General features: G+C 36.6%; 2 protein-coding genes across 3 annotated transcripts in view; one reads left to right on the forward strand and one right to left on the reverse strand.

The window, feature by feature from the left end:
- Window positions 1–469: 469 nt before the first annotated feature.
- Window positions 470–4,150, reverse strand: LOC138706729 (protein CDV3 homolog). Its single transcript, XM_069836360.1, has 5 exons — window positions 3,653–4,150; window positions 3,153–3,390; window positions 2,643–2,732; window positions 1,205–1,310; window positions 470–1,130 (listed from the first exon to the last, which is right to left on the reverse strand). Exons 1-5 carry the CDS (start codon window positions 3,845–3,847, stop codon window positions 977–979), a joined length of 783 nt encoding a protein of 260 aa, XP_069692461.1. The 5' UTR covers window positions 3,848–4,150; the 3' UTR covers window positions 470–976.
- Window positions 4,151–4,313: 163 nt separating this feature from the next.
- The window catches only part of Pdk (pyruvate dehydrogenase kinase), a 231,264-nt gene continuing 215,215 nt past the window's right edge, over window positions 4,314–20,362 (forward strand). The window contains exon 1 of one of the 2 annotated variants that reach the window (XM_069836358.1): window positions 4,314–4,568. In XM_069836358.1, the coding sequence (XP_069692459.1) occupies window positions 4,466–4,568 (103 nt within the window). In that variant the 5' untranslated portion in view covers window positions 4,314–4,465. The remainder of the gene's footprint in view (window positions 4,569–20,362) is intronic. The other variant, XM_069836359.1, reaches the window with a different exon arrangement.

Below are 20,362 nucleotides of genomic sequence, written 5' to 3' on the forward strand. Positions count from 1 at the left end.
GGTGATGTATGCAATGGAGGGGGAAAGGAACTGGCCACCCTACCCCATTATCTCCTGGCCTAGTTGCCTCATAAGTGATGTCTTCTTCCTATCATTTGTGAGGTTCAAACCTGTCTTCAGACAGCTGACTTATTATTAAATTGTAATTTTCTGTATATGTAACATTTCAGCAATAACTTTCAATAAACGAATTACGCTACCAAAAATGCATATTGCTCATTTGTGTTTTCACGAGAACATAAGTTATATCATATGTGAAACAAAAAGTTCTGTTCCAGCAGTGGAGTAAGTATTCTAGCTCATGAATTCTATTTGATTTGGTTCGATGTGTCACTTTCTGCCGTCTTTCATTTAAATAAATTGTGGACAGAAATTCTGTTTGATTTGATTCCGCTAAGTGGGAGTGGGCCTTTACGGTAAGTATCTTGTGGACAGAACAGTTGAAAGGTATGAAAAGAAACAGAACAAATTAAAAGAGAAACATACAAACCCTTGTGATCTCTTTATTTCCTTTGCTTTTTACATTCATTCTCCCTTCGTAACAGCAATTGTAAAATTACTTGGTTCCGCCTGCTACCCCGATATTAATAATTATTATACAAAAACCTTACATACAACAGAACACGCGCTCACCCACGTGCGATGCGCATACGACGACTGCAGAAACAAAAACAAAATTAAAAAAATGGGAATACAGAAAATCATTTAAATTAATTCCACTGAGAGAGGTGGAACAAGCAGTCACAAGACAGGCACTTGTTCAGACTGGTGCAGGGGGGGACGGCCCCCCTACACCCGAGTAAACGTGACTCCCGCGACGTGGGGGAGAGACGCAGCTCCATCGGACGGGCTAACAACCACCTGCTCGCACACGCGCACTCTCAGTCCCTGATATCAATAAATAGGAAGAGAGCGCCTAGCGGCACTCCTGGCTAGACTCTCTCTTCAGGCTCGCCCGCTCCTACGCAGCCTGTGCTCAGCTCTGGTCCGGGCTCAGAGGGCCGTACTTGTTGCCCAGGCTCAGCTTGGGGCCGGACCCGCCGGCAGACATCTTGGTCGCCATGTCGGAATAGCGGCTTGAATGCGACTTGCTGTTGCGGACCTCCTCGAAGGTGCCCTCATCACGCCTCCTGCAACAGAAGCAGCGGTCCTGAGTTCGATCCCACAGCATCACTGCGCCTTGTTAACACCTCCCAGCACTCACCTTCTACCCCAGGCCCCTGCCGGCTCTATGCTCTTGGCTGCAGACAGACTGGGGAAGTACTCCTCACTGCTGATGTCAGGTGCGGCTCTACTCCTAGTCCGTGGACCTGAAAACAAGCCAGCAGTGCATACGGCTTAATTCACCCAACGGTGAAGTCCTACTTTATGATGAAGGATGGCTAGAACACAGAAAAATTCTCTCCGGCACTGGGACTTGAACCCAGGTTTTCAGCTCTACATGCCGACGCTTTATCCACTAAGCCACATCGGATTCCAGTTCCGATGCCGGATCGAATCCCTTCAGTTTACAGTAAGTTCTATCTCTCAATTTTCCCTTTGATGGGCTATCCTCATGCACTGTAACAGAATATGTGTCACTCACAATGTCCAACACACTATGTGCAGAGGTGCACTCATTATGAGTGACTAAGTGGCCGGGATCCTACGGGATGAGTGCTGTCTTGAATCACAAAGTGATTACTTACGCGTATCATATTACAGTATTGTGATGTACCGAAGTACATATATTTCCATGCAGAAATTCTGCGTTACCATAGAATACAGAAAATAATATGAATGTACAATATGAACAGGTGTAATGTATATGGTCCAATTTATTTATACGAATTTGTTATTAATATACTTCAAATAGTGTAAGTTCTTACAGTCAATTACTTAACAATATTACATGCATTGAACCTATATGTTATTACATGAAATAGTATTTACAAATTATGACAAACGTTTTCACCAATAAATTTGACATCTTCAGGTCACATTAAAAACATATTAACATAAAATGAACACTTAAGATATTCCAGTATAAAAGGCAGTCTGAGTAATATGCCATATTATCAGTTTTTAATTTTTAACGATTGTGTTTAACTGGAATATCTTAAGTGTTCATTTTATGTTAATATGTTTTTAATGTGACCTGAAGATGTCAAATTTATTGGTGAAAACGTTTGTCATAATTTGTAAATACTATTTCATGTAATAACATAAAGGTTCAATGCATGTGATATTAAGTAATTGACTGTAAGAACTTACACTATTTGATTGATACTATACTTAACGGACCCAACATGCCTTTAAAATTATTAATATACTTATTATCATTCATTTAACGTACAGCAAGGCAAATATAAATAAGTTCAAGATCACCGACATTTCGGATTGAGTTTTCAACCTAAAATACTCCTATGATAGGAAAGTCCGGAAATAGGAACTACGAAATTGCAGTATGTAGATTATTTTTATATTTGCTTCATCTTTCTGAGACTTCATGGCCACAAGATCCCATTGAAGATGTAAAACATTACTGTGAAACATTTTTAAATACGTTTTCATAGTTACAGTACTATACTGTCTCCCTAAAGAGAAAGCAACAAGGTACATGAGCAGAAAACAAGTCACAAATGTGGCGGGATGACACTTACTAGCATGCGAGGATTCCTTTGGTTGGTTACGTAGATGGGGTGGTACGTATGAGCTGCTACCAGATGTGCCCTCCGGTCTCTTCTCCACTACTGCAAACAAGAATCAGTACTACCAACATAAGCAACCTCGTCCAATAACACCAACATACAAATATATGGGAAATGAGGGCAAATGAAAGGGAGAAGTAATACTGGCAGATCTGACAACTCAAAGGCAATCTATTGAACTATCAACTTTTGACTGCTGATTTGAACTGATGTTGTTAGTGCTGTACATTGATAGTTGCGCGGGGCGTGAACTGAAAGGAAATGTGGTTTCTGTTACATATTTACTCGGGAATAAAGCAAAATTATAAGGGTGCATTGTAAAGATGAAACTTTTCATGTGACAAAACATAAGTAACTTAGATGATACGAAATTGTGAATGACAAATTTGAATAACAGGCTACAGAGCCAAATTAAACGCAGATAAATTAAATTCGAATAGCAGATTTTCCCCGGGAACCCACCTTGTGGCTCTGGAGCTTCTATAGCGACGGGCTGTGGCTGGCTCACCATCTTCCAAGGCCCTGCCTGCACTTTACGTCTTGGCACCATTTCACCAGCTTCGTTCTCCTCCATTTCTTGTTCCTCCTCCTCTTCTCCCTCACCAGGGTCACCCTCTCCTTCATTGATTTGCAGGTTTCCAATCTTAAGACCCGTATAGTCCTTTTTCTCTTCTTCAAAGTCCTTCCACTCGTCATCTTCCTGTTGGGGTAAAATACACGTGTGATTCTTCTTCAGAGTATGGTGCCCCGCTCAGAACGAAGTGCGCATTTCAGTTCATGCTTTAACGATCCATAACCATGTAAACCATGTATACATGTTGCAAATAGGTTATAATACACCTGGTATTGTAAGTACTATTTGTGTAGAGGATATTTGCGGCCAAAGTGCCTCAATATTGCGTACAATATGGCCGCCAACGCAAACAGGTATCATATGCCCTACTGAAGTACATTATACATACCTGAACTTGATTTCCTTGCTCCTCTTCTCCTTGTCCTGGCGTCTGAGACGGAAGTGTAGCTTTATCTTTTTTGGTTTTCTCGATCTTTTTACCCGTTTCTTCTAACTTCTTGGCTATTTCATCGGTAGTTGTAAATTTCTTCCCTTTGGCTTTCTTACGATCCTTTTTAGCGAAGAAATCATCTAACGTTGCCATTTTGTATATGTCTGTTCTAACTGCGAAACTAAACGAGACTAGGCAATTAAAAAACAGAAATGTATTGATAAATTTGATATTATATTAGGTACAAACCTCCACATGTGTATATCACTCCTATCACCCGGAAATCATTCTCTAATAAGAGAGTCAAATTAAGATTTAGGAATGAAAAGTAGGAGACCTACATAATTTACTTGTCTATATGTAATGATGTATTTATAACAATTTGCTTTTAATGTACGCTAGAAGTCACAGAATCAGGTAAATACAGCCAGAAATTAAATATTCGCTCTCAATTTCGGGTCTGTCTTGTGTAATGTAGTGGTTAACTGTTAATATTCAGTAACCCTGTGTTTCCATCTTGTATCATTGCTTCAGAACTATGTGAAGTTAGAGCCCTCTATAGGTAACGCCGTGTAAGTTCTATCAGCAAGATACACTATAAATGATTGTACATTCAATGAATACATCAACTGAAAATGGCGTCTGCCATATTAGTTACGAGGGGCTGAGGAAAGGGAAGGTCAGTTTGTGTTTATAAGCGGAGAGTGGTGTTTCTATGTAGCTGGTGCGGACTGACTCGTGATATCCTACACGATAAGAAGACCCATCACAATGAGACTAACACCGAGAGTTTTAGCCAACATCACCAAAATGTTAGACTTTTATTCGCAATTTAACCCGTCTCCACTTTCCATCAAACAGTTCATTGATTTTGGTAAGCCATATGGTTATTTATATTATATGATTACTCTTCTTAATACAGTTAATATCTTTTTAGTGCCTTCTTTATTAATTGCATGTTAGTAGCTTGTGTGGAAAGGGAAAGCCTGTATCGGTACGTTTTTATGAATGGATTTTTTTTTTAGATGTTCAGGATTTTACAGAAGATTGCACTGTATTTGAAGTTCGCGGTTTTCGGGATTGTTACTTCGAAATGACATTTCATATTTTTAGTGTACTCATGATGTAATTATTTTGTACAGTGATGGTAAGTCACAACCCTTGTATTTAATTTGAAAATTCAGAGAGCGCATTGAGTGAGAGAGAAGGTATTCTCGTATAGAAATCATTAAGGAAACTTTTAATGTACGGTATCTAAATTAGAACTGTCATGATTTGAAAATAACATGAAGCGATATTTCTTACTTATTTGTAAGAATTTGAGATTACCATGGTGCAGAACTGCTGAGGACGCATGACCCGATTGCATTTAGACAGGGGATGAAGCTATTTCAGAATCGGGGTAAGTAGGAAGTGTTTGATCTCATTTTCAAACCCCGTAGCAGTACAGTAACTGCTGTTTGTTTTCTAGAGCCCTGGTTTATAAATATAAATATATTGACGTGAACTATTTGTGAGGGCAATAAGATGATTTCGTGCGCTAGCACATGTCCCGGGGGCGTATGGATGATAACGACTTACGTAACAAACATCAAAGCACAGCTGAGCGAAGACCGATAATTTCACGATTTCCTTCCTTTTCCTAGTTGTAGTACTTGAACAGTTTTTGTCTTTTTCTCTTCACTTTTTCGAATACAAGACGTCATGGTTCTTTCTGTCACTCCCCTCTCCTCTCTGCATGTTATTGAAAAGTTAAATACGCCTATTCTCATTAGTAAGCAAAAAGTCGTGGAGTCAAAGGTTACAGCAAATAGCTTATAAGCTATTTGGTTTAGCTATTTGGTCTTATGGAAAATTAGTCGCGAAAATTCTGACCGTCAGCACTACGAATGTCGCAGCAGCTGACGCAACATCTTACGCGCGGATTGTTACGGAGCTATGGGCGTATTGTTGCATCAGCCCTTATCTCAAGCAGACTGTATTAATATGTTAATCTAGAAATCAATGTGGAACAGACAAGGCGGCGTGTTTGTATCGTAATCAAGACCGAGATTTAATCAGAGCACTGCGTAATGGTTTGCGATTCTTATTTAAATTACCGATATTAAGGCTATTTAGAATCGATAAGGTAACATGGCAATAATGTGATAGTTGTAAAATAACTATAGATTAAATTAAAGTACATATTTACAGAAAACCTACTCCACAGCTATTTTCGCAAAATCTCAAGATCTGCCGGGTGTCCAACCGAAAGATCATTAAAATACAGGGTGATTCAGTCAAAGCGTGCAAAAATTAAATGGGGAATAGGGGATGCTCTACAGTCTGGAAAACCTTTTGAAATGGGAACATGGAATCTGTGAAATCAGATTAAGGAAATATGAGCTGAAACATCTATTTCTCTATCCCTTACTAACTTATTTTCCATATTATCTACCTAATTTATTATTTATATTTATTTACACTTATTATTTACATTTATTTAAACGTATTATCTACATTTAGGCCTATTTGCATTTTAAAAATTTTTCATATTTATTTGCTTTTTTTTTTTTTTGTCATTTTAACAATGTTATATCCTTAACTTAGTATGTTTATATATAGGCTATGTTGAATGCTTTTTTGGTAATTTGCTAGGAGACGTCGTTGCATATAGACCACTTTTATACTAAACCTAACCTTAGTGTATACAACGTATACTAAAACACTAACCTATCCTAACGTAACCTGTCACAGATTAAGGAAAAGGTTAGGTTAGTTTAGTGTTTTAGTATATCTTACAAAAACAAATTTTAGGTTTAGTGTAAAAGTGGTTTATATGCAACGACGTCTCCTAGCAAATTACCGAATATTGTAATTTATTCCGAATATAGTTTAAATACTTTAAAGGAAATTAACGTGTATTTTCTTTCTTTTTTTGTTATTTATTGTGCTTTTGTGTATATTTTATCTTTAATTATAGGACCTATATTTGTATTATTTAAATTTGAATAAATCTAAACCTAAAACTGTTATTGTTTACAAATGTGAGTTAACAACGGACCATTTTGTACCTCACAGTAGGTGCTCAAGACGAAATGACGGTCACGAACGTTTAGTGTTTACATTTATTGTTTACATATAGACAGTCCATCATGTTTTGTTCATTGGCCTATCGTCCACAAGGTGGTTCTGTCTACAGTTCACATTCATTCATTCATTCATAGTATTCTGTCCAAGGACAGGTCTTTCACTGCAAACCCAGCATTCTCTATCTTTCGTATCTTCTGCCATCCTCTTAGTCTCAGCATATGATCCATTATGTTAATGTTGTCTATTATTTGATATCTTCTTCTGATCACATACAAAACATATGAGTCAACGACAGACTTCCATATTTATTTTATTGTATTGGAGTACTTTATTTCTTCTAATCTTTATATACTTTCTTCTGTTTTTATCACCTCCCTACCATTTGTTTCTTTGTTTACCAACATTTCAAACTGCGTCACGATACTATAAAACATGCTTTGCAATCGTCATTTGTTTCCCGCATAGATAGTCGACTGAAAATGGCGACTCCGTTTTGGTGAAGCTAACATTAGTGAAATATAATTTTAGTAAGTCAATACCTATTTTATTGTATTAGAGTACTTTATGTCTTCTAATTTTTATGTACTTTCTTCTAATCGTGTAATAATCAATGAAATTCCACTCGAGTTTGGTAATAATGTGTTGCATTGTTGTATATACAAGATGTTCGGAAACAGTTACCTTTTTTGTCATTAAACAACAGATAACTCTGTGAAACTAATAAATACATTCCTGTTTCTCAGGTGCTCGCCTAACTCTTATAATAAAAATCTGTTTAAAAATACCAATACTTTATGATCTTCATACCAGTCGATCCTTGTATCTCTCTCTATTAAATCTGGAATATTTTCCATTACCCTAACTGGTCATTATTATATCCGAAAACGAAACTTATAACTTGACTTCTTGTTCCCTTTTTACGTCATTATAAATATAAATTTAGGCTATCTATTTTTTTTCCGAATTATTTTCACTTATAGTATCGCATAATTTCTTGTAAGCTATTCTTTTGTTTAGTTTCAGAAATTTCTCTTCTATAAATAATTTTCCTAAGTTTTTCGTTTCTATACATAATAACTGTATATGCATAGCGTCTTCTTTTTGGCTGCAAGTGGGGCAAACATCTTTCCCAATATTTTTCCTTCTGTTGTTGAACTTCTGCATTATTAACCGCCACCGAAAAGAGTTCCAGACTTTCGCTGATGTGATACTCCAGCTTATTGATTAGTCCTTAATTCTGGATCGTCAAATGGCGTCCTCTGATTGCAGCATAACATGTAAGCACGTTAAAGTGAGATGTTTTGTCCAAATTCACTGTATTGCAGCTTTGCTGTGAATTGAATTGAATTTCGTGAGAGATGCACTATGACCCAGCACTGCGATCTTTCAAGGTTGTTGCGCTAACTCTCAATATAGGCGCATTTTCAAACCCACACCGGTTGACTGCACTAAAGTTCGCTGCGTATCCTGGTTTCGAGCAGACGACCCCACTCGTCCCTAGGCCAGCCCCTTCCGTGCGTCGCCAGCCAGCGTTCTGTGAATGCTATGGAATGATGACGACATGGAGAAATGTCGACGGAATGATGTATATGCCTAATATGGGGAAAAACGGGAGAGCCCGGAGAAAAACCCAACTGCGATCTTGTCCGCCACAAGAGACATTGTGGATTTTTCAATGAAAATTCCCAAGCCTGATCGGGACTCGAACCCGGTGACAGCCTGAAGGTTTGATGTAGGTCTGTCTTTCATTGGTTAGCGAGATCTCGAGAACAAAAAGGCGCTTAATTTTGCTTTCGAAAACATAAAAAATTAATATCCTTAGTTTTCTTAAGAGAAAAATGTCACGAGGCTACCTGACGAAGTGTAAATGTGGTACTTCAGAATGATATAATTTTTAATACAATAAACAGACTTTGTGTGACCTGATTCAAATACTTCCGATAAAACATTAATTCTTTCTTAGTAATGTTTAGGACGAACAGTACAGTTTGTACTGGAAACTTTTTTTGTAGGCCACTTTTCCTTCACAATATTTACCCAGTCCAATTATTATGGAATTATAGGATGGGGTGGATTGTCACAGAATACCATTCGCCCATTAATATTACTACATAAAAGAATTATTAAAATATGTTTAAGAAGAAAACTTGATCATCCAACTCATCTCATATATAAAGAATTTAATGTTTTAAATATCAAGCAAATTTATATGTATACTATTTTGAATCACTACCATAAATATCAAGCTAAATTCATATCATCCGATCACGGCCACAACACAAGAAGATACAATATTTCGCTCCCCCTCATTGAACCAAAATGTGAGATTGAAGCAGGTCTAAGGCACAGTTCTAATTACGGTCCAAGATTATGTAATGATTTTATAAACAGGAATCCTAAACTAAAATTATTAAACAATACATTATTCAGAAAACAAGTGCTTGAACTGTTTTTAAAATTATAATCATGTAAATTCTTATTCTTTATTTTTTTTTTCTGTCACTTTAACAATGTTGTACCGGTATTCTTAACTTAGCATGTTCATGTATAGGCTATGGTACGTTTTGTTTTTTGTTTTTTTTTTTCATATTCTTTTTAAACTTTATGTGTAATTACATTTAACAGTTTTAATCAGATTATTATTATTATTATTATTATTATTATTATTATTATTATCATTATTATTTTATTTATTATTATTTTATTATTATTTTTTCTTCTATCCAGTTTTCATTATTGGTCACACCCGACCTCAATAATCTTGCTTTTTCGGGTGTGACCCAGTTACCTTGTATTTATACAATCATTTGTAACATGTAGACTATTTGACTATGAGATTTGTAATCATTTTCGAATTTTGAAGAATATTCATATACGAGTATTACAATAGTATTGTAAAATCTTTGTTGTTGTATGTAATTTTTGCTTGCAATAAAAATCTTATCAAAAAAAAAAATTGAAGCAGTTGGGACGGGATTTCACTTCAAGTTGTGTTTCATTCGCCCTTATTTTCGGCTTGATATTGGATAGGCCTACATGTCAGTATTTCTGCGACGCATGCCTCTGCTTAAGACAGAAGTTTGTACGAGTCAAAATTTTGAAGCCGTACCCGAGATTGTTTTCAAAAATGTTACCTGAAATTAATATTAAGAAATGAATCGTTGGATATCCCACGGACCTTGACATTTGCAACGTTTCGTAACTACATACACGTTTCATCATAAGGATCAATAGGTACAACCAGGAGGACCGTGTACTCTGTTGAGCTCGTTGTCTGGCCACTCCAAACAAAGAAGAGAAATGAGGACATCAACAAAATAATAAAAAATCATGTGTGTAATATGAAAGTGAATGCTTGGCTGGCCATTGCTGTCACTTATCAACTGACGATAGTGTAATCAAATACCTTACTATAATAATACCGGACAGCTATAATTATAGCAGTTTTGCGTGCGAACGACGCTGGTGCTGCTACCTACCTGCCGGTGTGGAGTTACTCGCGAAACAGGCTGTAATCAACTGCAATGTATATTGTTGCTGGGCTAGTTAATAGTTTTATTAATTAGTGCTGTGTTAAAATGTCAGGGTGTATATGTGCTGTTTATAATTGTGACAATTGCAGCATTACAAATTGCTCCAAATCGTACTTTCGATTTCCGACAATTCATAAAACGTGAGTCAACAAAATTTGTTATTAGGCCTAATGCCTTTGTCTCTGTGTTGATAGAACAATAAAAGTTAGCTTCTTTATTTACGCCTAATAAATGAATAGAAGTTAAAATATATTGGAAATTTTAAGGTTTTAGCAAATTAAGTTTTATTGTTGTCTATATGCCTTTACTAATAATTATTACAAGCATCAGAATACTACCATTTTTATTTTTGCAGTTGTCAGCAATGGGTATATAAAGCATTATTGTAAATTCATTTCTAATGTCAGAACTGATTTTGTCTCACTAAAGCAAAGAAAAAATATGTAACAATTAATAATTACGGAAAGTAATATGAAGTATGTAAAAATGTAGTGTTTTAATATTATTAAACTATATAAACTAGAAATGTAAACGGAATTTAACCGCTAAAGTAATAAGTTTGGAGCAGCTATATTACAAGATCTTAATAAAAATCATCATATAGTCATTCTAGGTTCTCATAATATGCAGCTCTGGTATAAGGTAATAATGTTACATTAAATACTATTCAACACTTCTTAAGTGTTTCATATATAATTCCACATTAGTAACTCACGTTTTAAACAATAGTCCGAATCCCGCTATGTTAATATTTATATGTGGACGTAATTCCATCCCGCTCCGCTAGATGTCAGGTCCGCGATATTTCTCACTCACGCCATTGCTACTAGTATACGAGTATAGCTGTCCGGTATTATTATAGCAAGGTATTTGGTGTAATGTACTGTTGCTATGGATGCGTCAATAAATTGAAAATAAAATATGCGACTTGTATGTTTGCAACGTGGAGACGTGGAACAAAGATTTTCCATTTCTTCTTTTTGACGCAAAACGTCTTATATTTCGGTACATATAGAGCTGAGGGAAAGATAAGGAATATGTTGAACATTAAAAAGAGACTCATCGAAAAATTTTGAGAACTGCTAAAATGGCGGCCATATCAAAATCGCCTCAGCACCAAAAACATTTAATATCTCGTAAACCATTAAACATATGCTAACGGAAAATTATTCTTTAGAAAGCTCTAACAATGCCTAATAACGCGCAAAAATAAAATTTGTTACAAAATTAAAAATCATAAAATTGTATCTTATAGTTTCACGATACCGAGACTGTAACTGCCGCACAAAAGCAAGAAAACTACCGAAAACGGAAGACGGAGGCAGAGAAGGGGTTCACAGAGACCGAAAAAAAAGTTAACGTCCGCCAAAAAAAAAAAAAAAAAAAAAAAAAAAAAAAAAAAAAAAAAAAAACATTCAACTTGTCGACATGATGTTTTACGTAAAATTTGAAGTTCAGTTGTAGCTTGAAATCCTGGGATGTTTTCTGTTTCTTCTTCTTTCTTTTGTGGCGAAAAATGGATTTTTTATTATTATACATCTTGATTACACAACTTTTAACACTGTATCTCTTCGGAATATGTATTATAAGAACTTTCTTGTGTTAAATATTATTAACGTACCTTGTTAACATGTTTCGACCTATTTTCGGTCATCTTCGGAACTGGTCGTTGTTGGTCTTGGCGCCTCTTGTTTCCTGTGTGGGTGCGTTCGTAGTGTAGAGTCAAAGAGTGTATGTGTTTTGAAATCGAGTTGTGTGTTGAGAATATCGTTGGGGTGTGTTTTCGTGTGTCTGTATATTTCATATTGTTCTGGCTTTTTGGTTGGATGTGCAGTATTTCTATGTCTGTGTTGATGTCTCTGTAGGTGTGGTTGGCATTTGTGATGTGGTCTGCGTATGTGGAGGTGTTTTGTAATTTTGTTATGGCTGTGATGTGTTATTTGTAACGTGTTTGAAATGATCTGCCTGTCTGTCCTATGTAGAAGTTGTTGCAGGTGTTACATTTGAGTTTGTATACGCCTGTGTGGTTGTATTTGTTTGTTTGTGTTGTTTGTGTGTTGAGATGTTTTTGTAGAGTGTTATTTGTTCTGTATGTGATGTTGTAGTTTAATTTCTTGAATGAGGTTGCAATTTTATGTGTGTTTTTGTTTTCGTATGTTGGTGTGATGTATTTTTTGTGTTCTTGTGTTTGTGTTGTATTCTTCTGTTTTTTTGTGGTTTTGTTTTGCCTTACGTATTATGTTGTCTATTATGTTGGGGTTGTATCCGTTTTCTTGTGCTATGTATTTGATTGTGTTTAGCTCTTCGTTGTAATCCTGTTGGTTCATTGGTATGTTGAGTAGTCTGTGTACCATTGTTCGGAATGCAGCTTGTTTGTTTTGTGTTGGGTGGTTGGATGTGTTGTGTGTTTGTGTTGTTGTTGTGGGTTTTCTGTATAATTTGAATGTGTGTTTGTTGTCTACTTTTGTTATTGTGATGTCTAGAAAATTTATGGATTTGTTGTTTTCAATTTCTAATGTGTAGTGTAGCTTTGGGTGTATTTTGTTTATGTGTTGATGTAGGTTATTATTTTAAAAGGAAAGTTATAAAGACCCACAAAAGACACTTAAAAATACTCAATTCTTGTTTTAATTGCCCTTAAAGATTTCAGGCAGAACTCTAGTAAGATTACACAGGAATCTCATTGTCAACTGACAGAAATGCTATAATTGCTATGCTTATTGTGAGATTCGGAGCCACAACTGTGGTTGGTTTCCATGCAACGTTAAAACTGCGCACCTTCGCCGCTGCGTACACTGTGGGCGGTATCTTAATTCATCTGAGTTCAATTTACTTGAGCCTGAAAAAGAGACATGCGGTATAATTATTACCCGAGATCGCAACATACAGACCGCCCTGTCTCAGAACTGCCTCGAGCGCTCTGCATAATGCGGTGCGAGGTTGTGCAACACTGCCCCGCTCTACTTGCCGTTTTGACGTCAAAGTCGGCCCACCACTTGGCACGTGCAGTCCTCGGTTCGACATCAGGTGTAGCACATATGTCTAGGGGGCTCGCCCGAAATACGTTTCTCCACTGGCCGTCAGAGAGCCAGTCCTCCACCAAGTATAAAGGAAAGACGATCGCTCTGACGTCACATCGTTATGCATTTGTTTTTGATTATTCGCCAAGCTGTAAAAATACAGGTATGCAGGACCAGACCTTGCCAATGAGCGAAGAAAGTGGCCTTTAGGCTACTTTTCTGAAAAAAAAAAATAGTCTTGCTAAAGGCTTATTCACAATGGAAGTTAAACATAACGTAAGCATTAACTTAAGAATATAGACGCTGCGGTAAAATCAAGAAGTCATACCATCATTCACGATGGGAACATAAACATAACAGCAAACATACTTGGTAACCATGGAAACATAACAACGACGCCATTTCCTTATATTCTGTCGTATACTTCAGCGCTCCACGATTGTGTTCTGTTTGCAAATCACGTAAGCATAAGCATGAAAGTTTGGAATTCGCAAACTTTCATGTTAACGTCTAACGGTAATGTTTATGTCAATGCTTATGTGAATCATTGTGAATGATCCCATTTTGTAGCCTGGGCGCAAACTTCTGTGTTTATGTTACGGTTATGTTTAATTTTCATTGTGAATGGGCCTTAAATCACATTTCGTGTACACAAGAAGCAATAACATATTTCTACCGATGTTGTTTTAACATTTTCAAATGACGTGCCCATTTCGACTCAACTTACTGACTTACTTATGGCTTTTAAGGAACTCGGAGGTTCATTGCCGCCCTCACATAAGTCCACCATTGGTCCCTATCCTGAGCAAGATTAATCCAGTCTCTAGCATCATATCCCACCTCCCTCAAATCCATTTTAATATTATCCTCCCATATACGTCTCGGCCTTCCCAAAGGTTTTTTTTCCCTCTGGCCTCCCAACTAATACTATATATGTATTTCTGGATTCTTCCATACGTGCTACATGCCCTGCCCATCTCAAATGTCCGAATCTAATGTTCCTAAGTATGTTAAGTGAAGAATTAAATGCGAAGCAATGATATTCACTTTGTGTCGTCCTGCTAATCCTCCATGCATAAATCTTTCAAACAACGTGATACCGTGGAAACCAAAGGATGAAGCTGTAAAATATCTTGGAGTGCACTTAGATCGCCGTCTGTCATGGAAACATCACATCAACAAACTTAAATCGACCTACTCAAGACTCGCTAAATTATATCCGCTCCTCAACAAGAAATCATCTCTAAAGCTACAAAATCGCATGCTACTTTACACATCTCTATTACGACCTCTACTGCTTTATGCCTGTCCTGTCTGGGGAGGAGCTGCAATAAGTGAAATTAAACACATCCAGTCATTTCAAAATAAAGTCCTACGGATTTCACTCAATTCTCCTTGGTTTGTCCGTAACAGCCAACCACACAGAGAAACTGGTATTGACACAATCAAACAGTTTATTCATTCACAAGCTAAGAAGTTCTATGACAACCTAGAAAATGTTCCAGGCGCCATCTACTACTTTCTCGGAAGGAAGTCCACATTTCCCACCAGAATCAAGAGCCGACTTCCAATGGACCTCGTATATTATAATCAAAATTTATCATCACCCCAACCTATGTAAATAATATTTATTAACAATTATTTTTGTTCATTGAGGAGCCCAATCTAGGCTGTCCTCAATTCAGTGTCATGTATTGTATTTATATTTTATTTAGGAATGATCTGTATAGCGCAAAATGCGCTGATCGATCGATAAATTATTTTTAAAAAGTGACGAATACAATGCCTGCAGTTCTCCATTCTCCTATAACTTCATCCCTTTAGCCCCAAATAAGCATCTTATTTTCAAACACCCTTAATCTCTGTTCCTCTCTCGAAGTGAGAGTCCAAGTTTCACAACCTTACAGAATAACCGGTAATATAACTGTTTTATAAATTCTAACTTTCAGCTTTTTTTAGAGCAAACTGGATGACAAAATCTTCGTGTATTATTATTATGTTATTATTATTATTATTATTATTATTATTATTATTATTATTATTATTATTATTATTATTATTATTATTACTCTGGCAGACCAGAGGTCAGCAGGCCTTCTCTTCCGCCCAGCCAGACACAGATTGAACAATAACCTTACTTTACAGTTGTAATATTACAATAACAACAACTAGAACGTACAACACTAATGACAGTGAGATGTATCAGTAAATAATGAGAATAAAATTAAGTAATAAATGTTAGTTAGTTCTAGTATTAGTGAAACAATAATAAACATCGATAATATTACTAATAATACTGTATTAATATAATAATAGCAGTAGTAGTAAGAGGGTGTAAGTGCATTATATAGCGAAATTTATAAACTTGTACTTGCTATTTTGGAAAAGGAAATTGTACCAGAACATTGGAAGGAGTCCATAATTGTACCTATTTTTAAAAAGGGGGACAAAACCAACTGTGGTAACTTTCGAGGAATATCACTTTTGTTGACGTCGTACAAAATTTTGTCCAATATTCTTTTGAGAAGATTAACTCCGTACGTAGATGAAATTATTGGGGATCATCAGTGTGGTTTTAGGCGTAATAGATCGACTATTGATCAGATTTTTTGTATTCGACAGATAATGGAGAAAAAATGGGAGTATAAGGGTACAATACATCAGTTATTCATAGATTTCAAAAAGACATATGACTCAGTTAAGAGGGAAGTATTATATGATATTCTTATTGAATTTGGTATTGCCAAGAAACTAGTTCGATTAATTAAAATGTGTCTCAGTGAAACATACAGCAGAGTCCGTATAGGTCAGTTTCTATCTGATGCTTTTCCAATTCACTGCGGGCTAAAGCAGGGAGATGCACTATCACCTTTACTTTTTAACTTCGCTTTAGAATATGCCATTAGGAAGGTTCAGGATAAAAGGCAGGGTTTGGAATTGAACGGGTTACATCAGCTTCTTGTCTATGCGGATGACTTGAATATGTTAGGAGAAAATCCACAAACGATTAGGGAAAACACGGAAATTTTACTTGAAGCAAGTAGAGCGATCGGTTTGGAAGTAAATCCCGAAAAGACAAAGTATATGATTATGTCTCGTGACCAGAATATTGTACGAAATGGAAATATAAAAATTGGAGATTTATCCTTCGAAGAGGTGGAAAAATTCAAATATCTTGGAGCAACAGTAACAAATATAAATGACACTCGGGAGGAAATTAAACTCAGAATAAATATGGGAAATGCCTGTTATTATTCGGTTGAGAAGCTTTTATCATCCAGTCTGCTGTCAAAAAATCTGAAAGTTAGAATTTATAAAACAGTTATATTACCGGTTGTTCTGTATGTTTGTGAAACTTGGACTCTCACTCTGAGAGAGGAACATAGGTTAAGGGTGTTTGAGAATAAGGTGCTTAGGAAAATATTTGGGGCTAAGAGGGATGAAGTTACAGGAGAATGGAGAAAGTTACACAACGCAGAACTGCACGCATTGTATTCTTCACCTGACATAATTAGGAACATTAAATCCAGACGCTTGCGATGGGCAGGGCATGTAGCACGTATGGGCGAATCCAGAAATGCATATAGAGTGTTAGTTGGGAGACCTGAGGGAAAAAGACCTTTGGGGAGGCCGAGACGTAGATGGGAGGATAATATTAAAATGGATTTGAGGGAAGTGGGATATGATGATAGAGACTGGATTAATCTTGCACAGGATAGGGACCTAACTTATGGCGGGCTTATGTGAGGGCGGCAATGAACCTTCGGTTCCTTAAAAGCCATTTGTAAGTAAGTAAGTAGTATCATGAGATAATCTGCAATTTTATTCTGCTGTTACAATATATGCATAATCATTAAAAAATTGAAACATTTATTGTTGATAGCGATAATTAATTGATAAATACTCCCTTAGTTCATTCTTAAATTCCTTTTATGTCTGACAGTCTCTGACGTTACTCAGTAGGAAATTTCGAAGTCGAGGTACAGTCACGGTAAAAGGAGATGAGTATGAGGATGTTCGGTGGGAGGGTATGGATAATATTTATTTATTTATTTATTTATTTATTTATTTATTTATTTATTTATTTATTTATTTATTTAACCTGGTATAGATAAGACCGTTAGGCCTTCTCTGCCCCTCTACCAGGGGATAGTACTGAGGAGTGCTGTGATCGTGTGTCTAGAACTAGATTATGGTGGGTGGATACTGGAGTCGTGCATTACAGGCGCTGTGTGGGTTCAAGTTTTCCGAGTAGGCGAAGTTCGATATTCGCCGATGTTCGCTCTGCAGAAGGAGGCCTGTCTTATTTGTTCGGTTTTGTTATGAAAATATTCTCTGCCTTCCACTCCCACCCCTTCATGTTTTAAACGCTTAAGGATTTTAGCACAGATCTTGCAATTAGTTTTTCATACGGAATAAGACGAATATCTTAGTTGCCTCTCTCATGTTCGAACATTGAAGGACACAAGTGGATACATTTAAAAAACGGGACGCGAGGTAGACAGGAGTGGAGAAATGCACTACAGTGAAACCTCTCATTTATGAACATTGAAGGGACGTAACAATCTGTCCGCATCTGGGAGGTGTCCTTTATTGGGAGGGAGGCTTCTCAATCTAACAGCAATTTATAACATGCATTATATATCCCTTCGTATGCAGAGACAAAGAGGAAGGCAGAAAATAGGAAAGACTGGAGAATGCTGGGTTTGCAGTGAAAGACCTGCTCTGCCCTTGGTCAGAACACTATGAATGAATGAATGAATGAATGAATGAATATCTCTTCACGATTTACAGTAATATCAGCTAACAAGGAGTAGCCTGCGAGACCCTTGTCGTCTTTCATGTTAAGGAATTTCACTTGCTTCCACCTAATGGTATTGTCGTCTTTCATGTTAAGGAATTTCACTTGCTTCCACCTAATGGTATTGTCGTCTTTCATGTTAAGGAATTTCACTTGCTTCCACCTAATGGTATTGTCGTCTTTCATGTTAAGGAATTTCACTTGCTTCCACCTAATGGTATTATCGTCTTTCATGTTAAGGAATTTCACTTGCTTCCACCTAATGGTATTGTCTTCTTTCATGTTAAGGAATTTCACTTGCTTCCACCTAATGGTATTGTCTTCTTTCATGTTAAGGAATTTCACTTGCTTTCCACCTAATGGTATTGTCTTCTTTCATGTTAAGGAATTTCACTTGCTTCCACCTAATGGTATTGTCTTCTTTCATGTTAAGGAATTTCACTTGCTTCCACCTAATGGTATTGTCGTCTTTCATGTTAAGGAATTTCACTTGCTTCCACCTAATGGTATTGTCTTCTTTCATGTTAAGGAATTTCACTTGCTTTCCACCTAATGGTATTGTCTTCTTTCATGTTAAGGAATTTCACTTGCTTCCACCTAATGGTATTGTCTTCTTTCATGTTAAGGAATTTCACTTGCTTCCACCTAATGGTATTGTCTTCTTTCATATTAAGGAATTTCACTTGCTTCCACCTAATGGTATTGTCGTCTTTCATGTTAAGGAATTTCACTTGCTTCCACCTAATGGTATTGTCGTCTTTCATGTTAAGGAATTTCTGTACAGTTCTCAAAAGTAAATTTTCCATTTTTGTAACACATTAGATCTTGAAATCCAAGTTCTTTTCGTAGTCAGGAGGTAAAGCAAGCTTTAGGATTGTCAAACAGCTTTCCATGTCCGTGTCTGAGTGTGTCCGTAAACGAGAGTTGAATTTATCGTTATGTCTATATTATTTCAGTTGGAATATAAAAATCTGACCGTATATGAGGAGTATCCGTATCTTGGGGGTGTCCGTAAGGAGAGGTTTCACTGTATATGAAAGAGGAGGAAAAAGACAGTGGATTTTTCTACGTACGTACACCTATATGAAAGAGGAGGAAAATACAGTGGATTTTTTATGTATGTATGTAGTTTGTACAGTGAAATGTGACGCAATAAAGGGAACATCGCAGACATTTGTTTGTCAGAAAATGTTGTCATCGTTCTGTGTACAGACATATCCGATAGATAAACCACTGCAGACAGTACATAGATAAATTGCCTGTACTCATTATGGTCACGGCGATGAAATCCTTGTACTGATTTGTTTGTCTGCGTTGCGGTATCTTATCACCTGTATCAGTCCCTCCGAGCAGGTATACCTCTCAAAACAGACAAGTCCACATTTATATGTGCGCACAAATATAACATCTGCCAGACATCCTCTGCCTGAGTCATACCTGTAACAGATTGATCAACCTACAACTACTTTCATCAGTTTCGCTTTGCTGCCATCTAGCTATTTATGCTTGTATTTTCAATAGTACTGTAGTTGAAGCTTTTTAACTTTGCTCTAGACTAGAGTATGCCATTAGGAAAGTCCAGAATAACAGAGAGGGTTTGCAATTGAACGGGTTACATCAGCTGCTTGTCTATGCGGATGACGTGAATATGTTAGGAGAAAATCCACAAACGATTAGGGAAAACACGGGAATTTTACTGGAAGCAAGTAAAGAGATAGGTTTGGAAGTAAATCCCGAAAAGACAAAGTATATGATTATGTCTCGTGACCAGAATATTGTACGAAATGGAAATATAAAAATTGGAAATTTATCTTTTGAAGAGATGGAGAAGTTCAGATATCTTGGAGCAACAGTAACAAATATAAATGCTACTCGGGAGGAAATTAAACTCAGAATAAATATGGGAAATGCCTGTTATTATTCGGTTGAGAAGCTTTTGTCATCCAGTCTGCTGTCCAAAAATCTGAAAGTTAGAATTTATAAAACAGTTATATTACCGGTTGTTCTTTATGGTTGTGAAACTTGGACTCTCACTTTGAGAGAGAACATAGGTTAAGGGTGTTTGAGAATAAGGTGCTTAGGAAAATATTTGGGGCTAAAAGGGATGAAGTTACAGAAGAATGGAGAAAGTTACACAACACAGAACTGCACGCATTGTATTCTTCACCTGACATAATTAGGGACATTAAATCCGGACGTTTGAGATGGACAGGGCATGTAGCACGTATGGGCGAATCCAGAA

The sequence above is a fragment of the Periplaneta americana genome, chromosome 9 (assembly GCF_040183065.1).
Source record: "Periplaneta americana isolate PAMFEO1 chromosome 9, P.americana_PAMFEO1_priV1, whole genome shotgun sequence".
Taxonomy (NCBI): Eukaryota; Metazoa; Arthropoda; class Insecta; order Blattodea; family Blattidae; genus Periplaneta; species Periplaneta americana.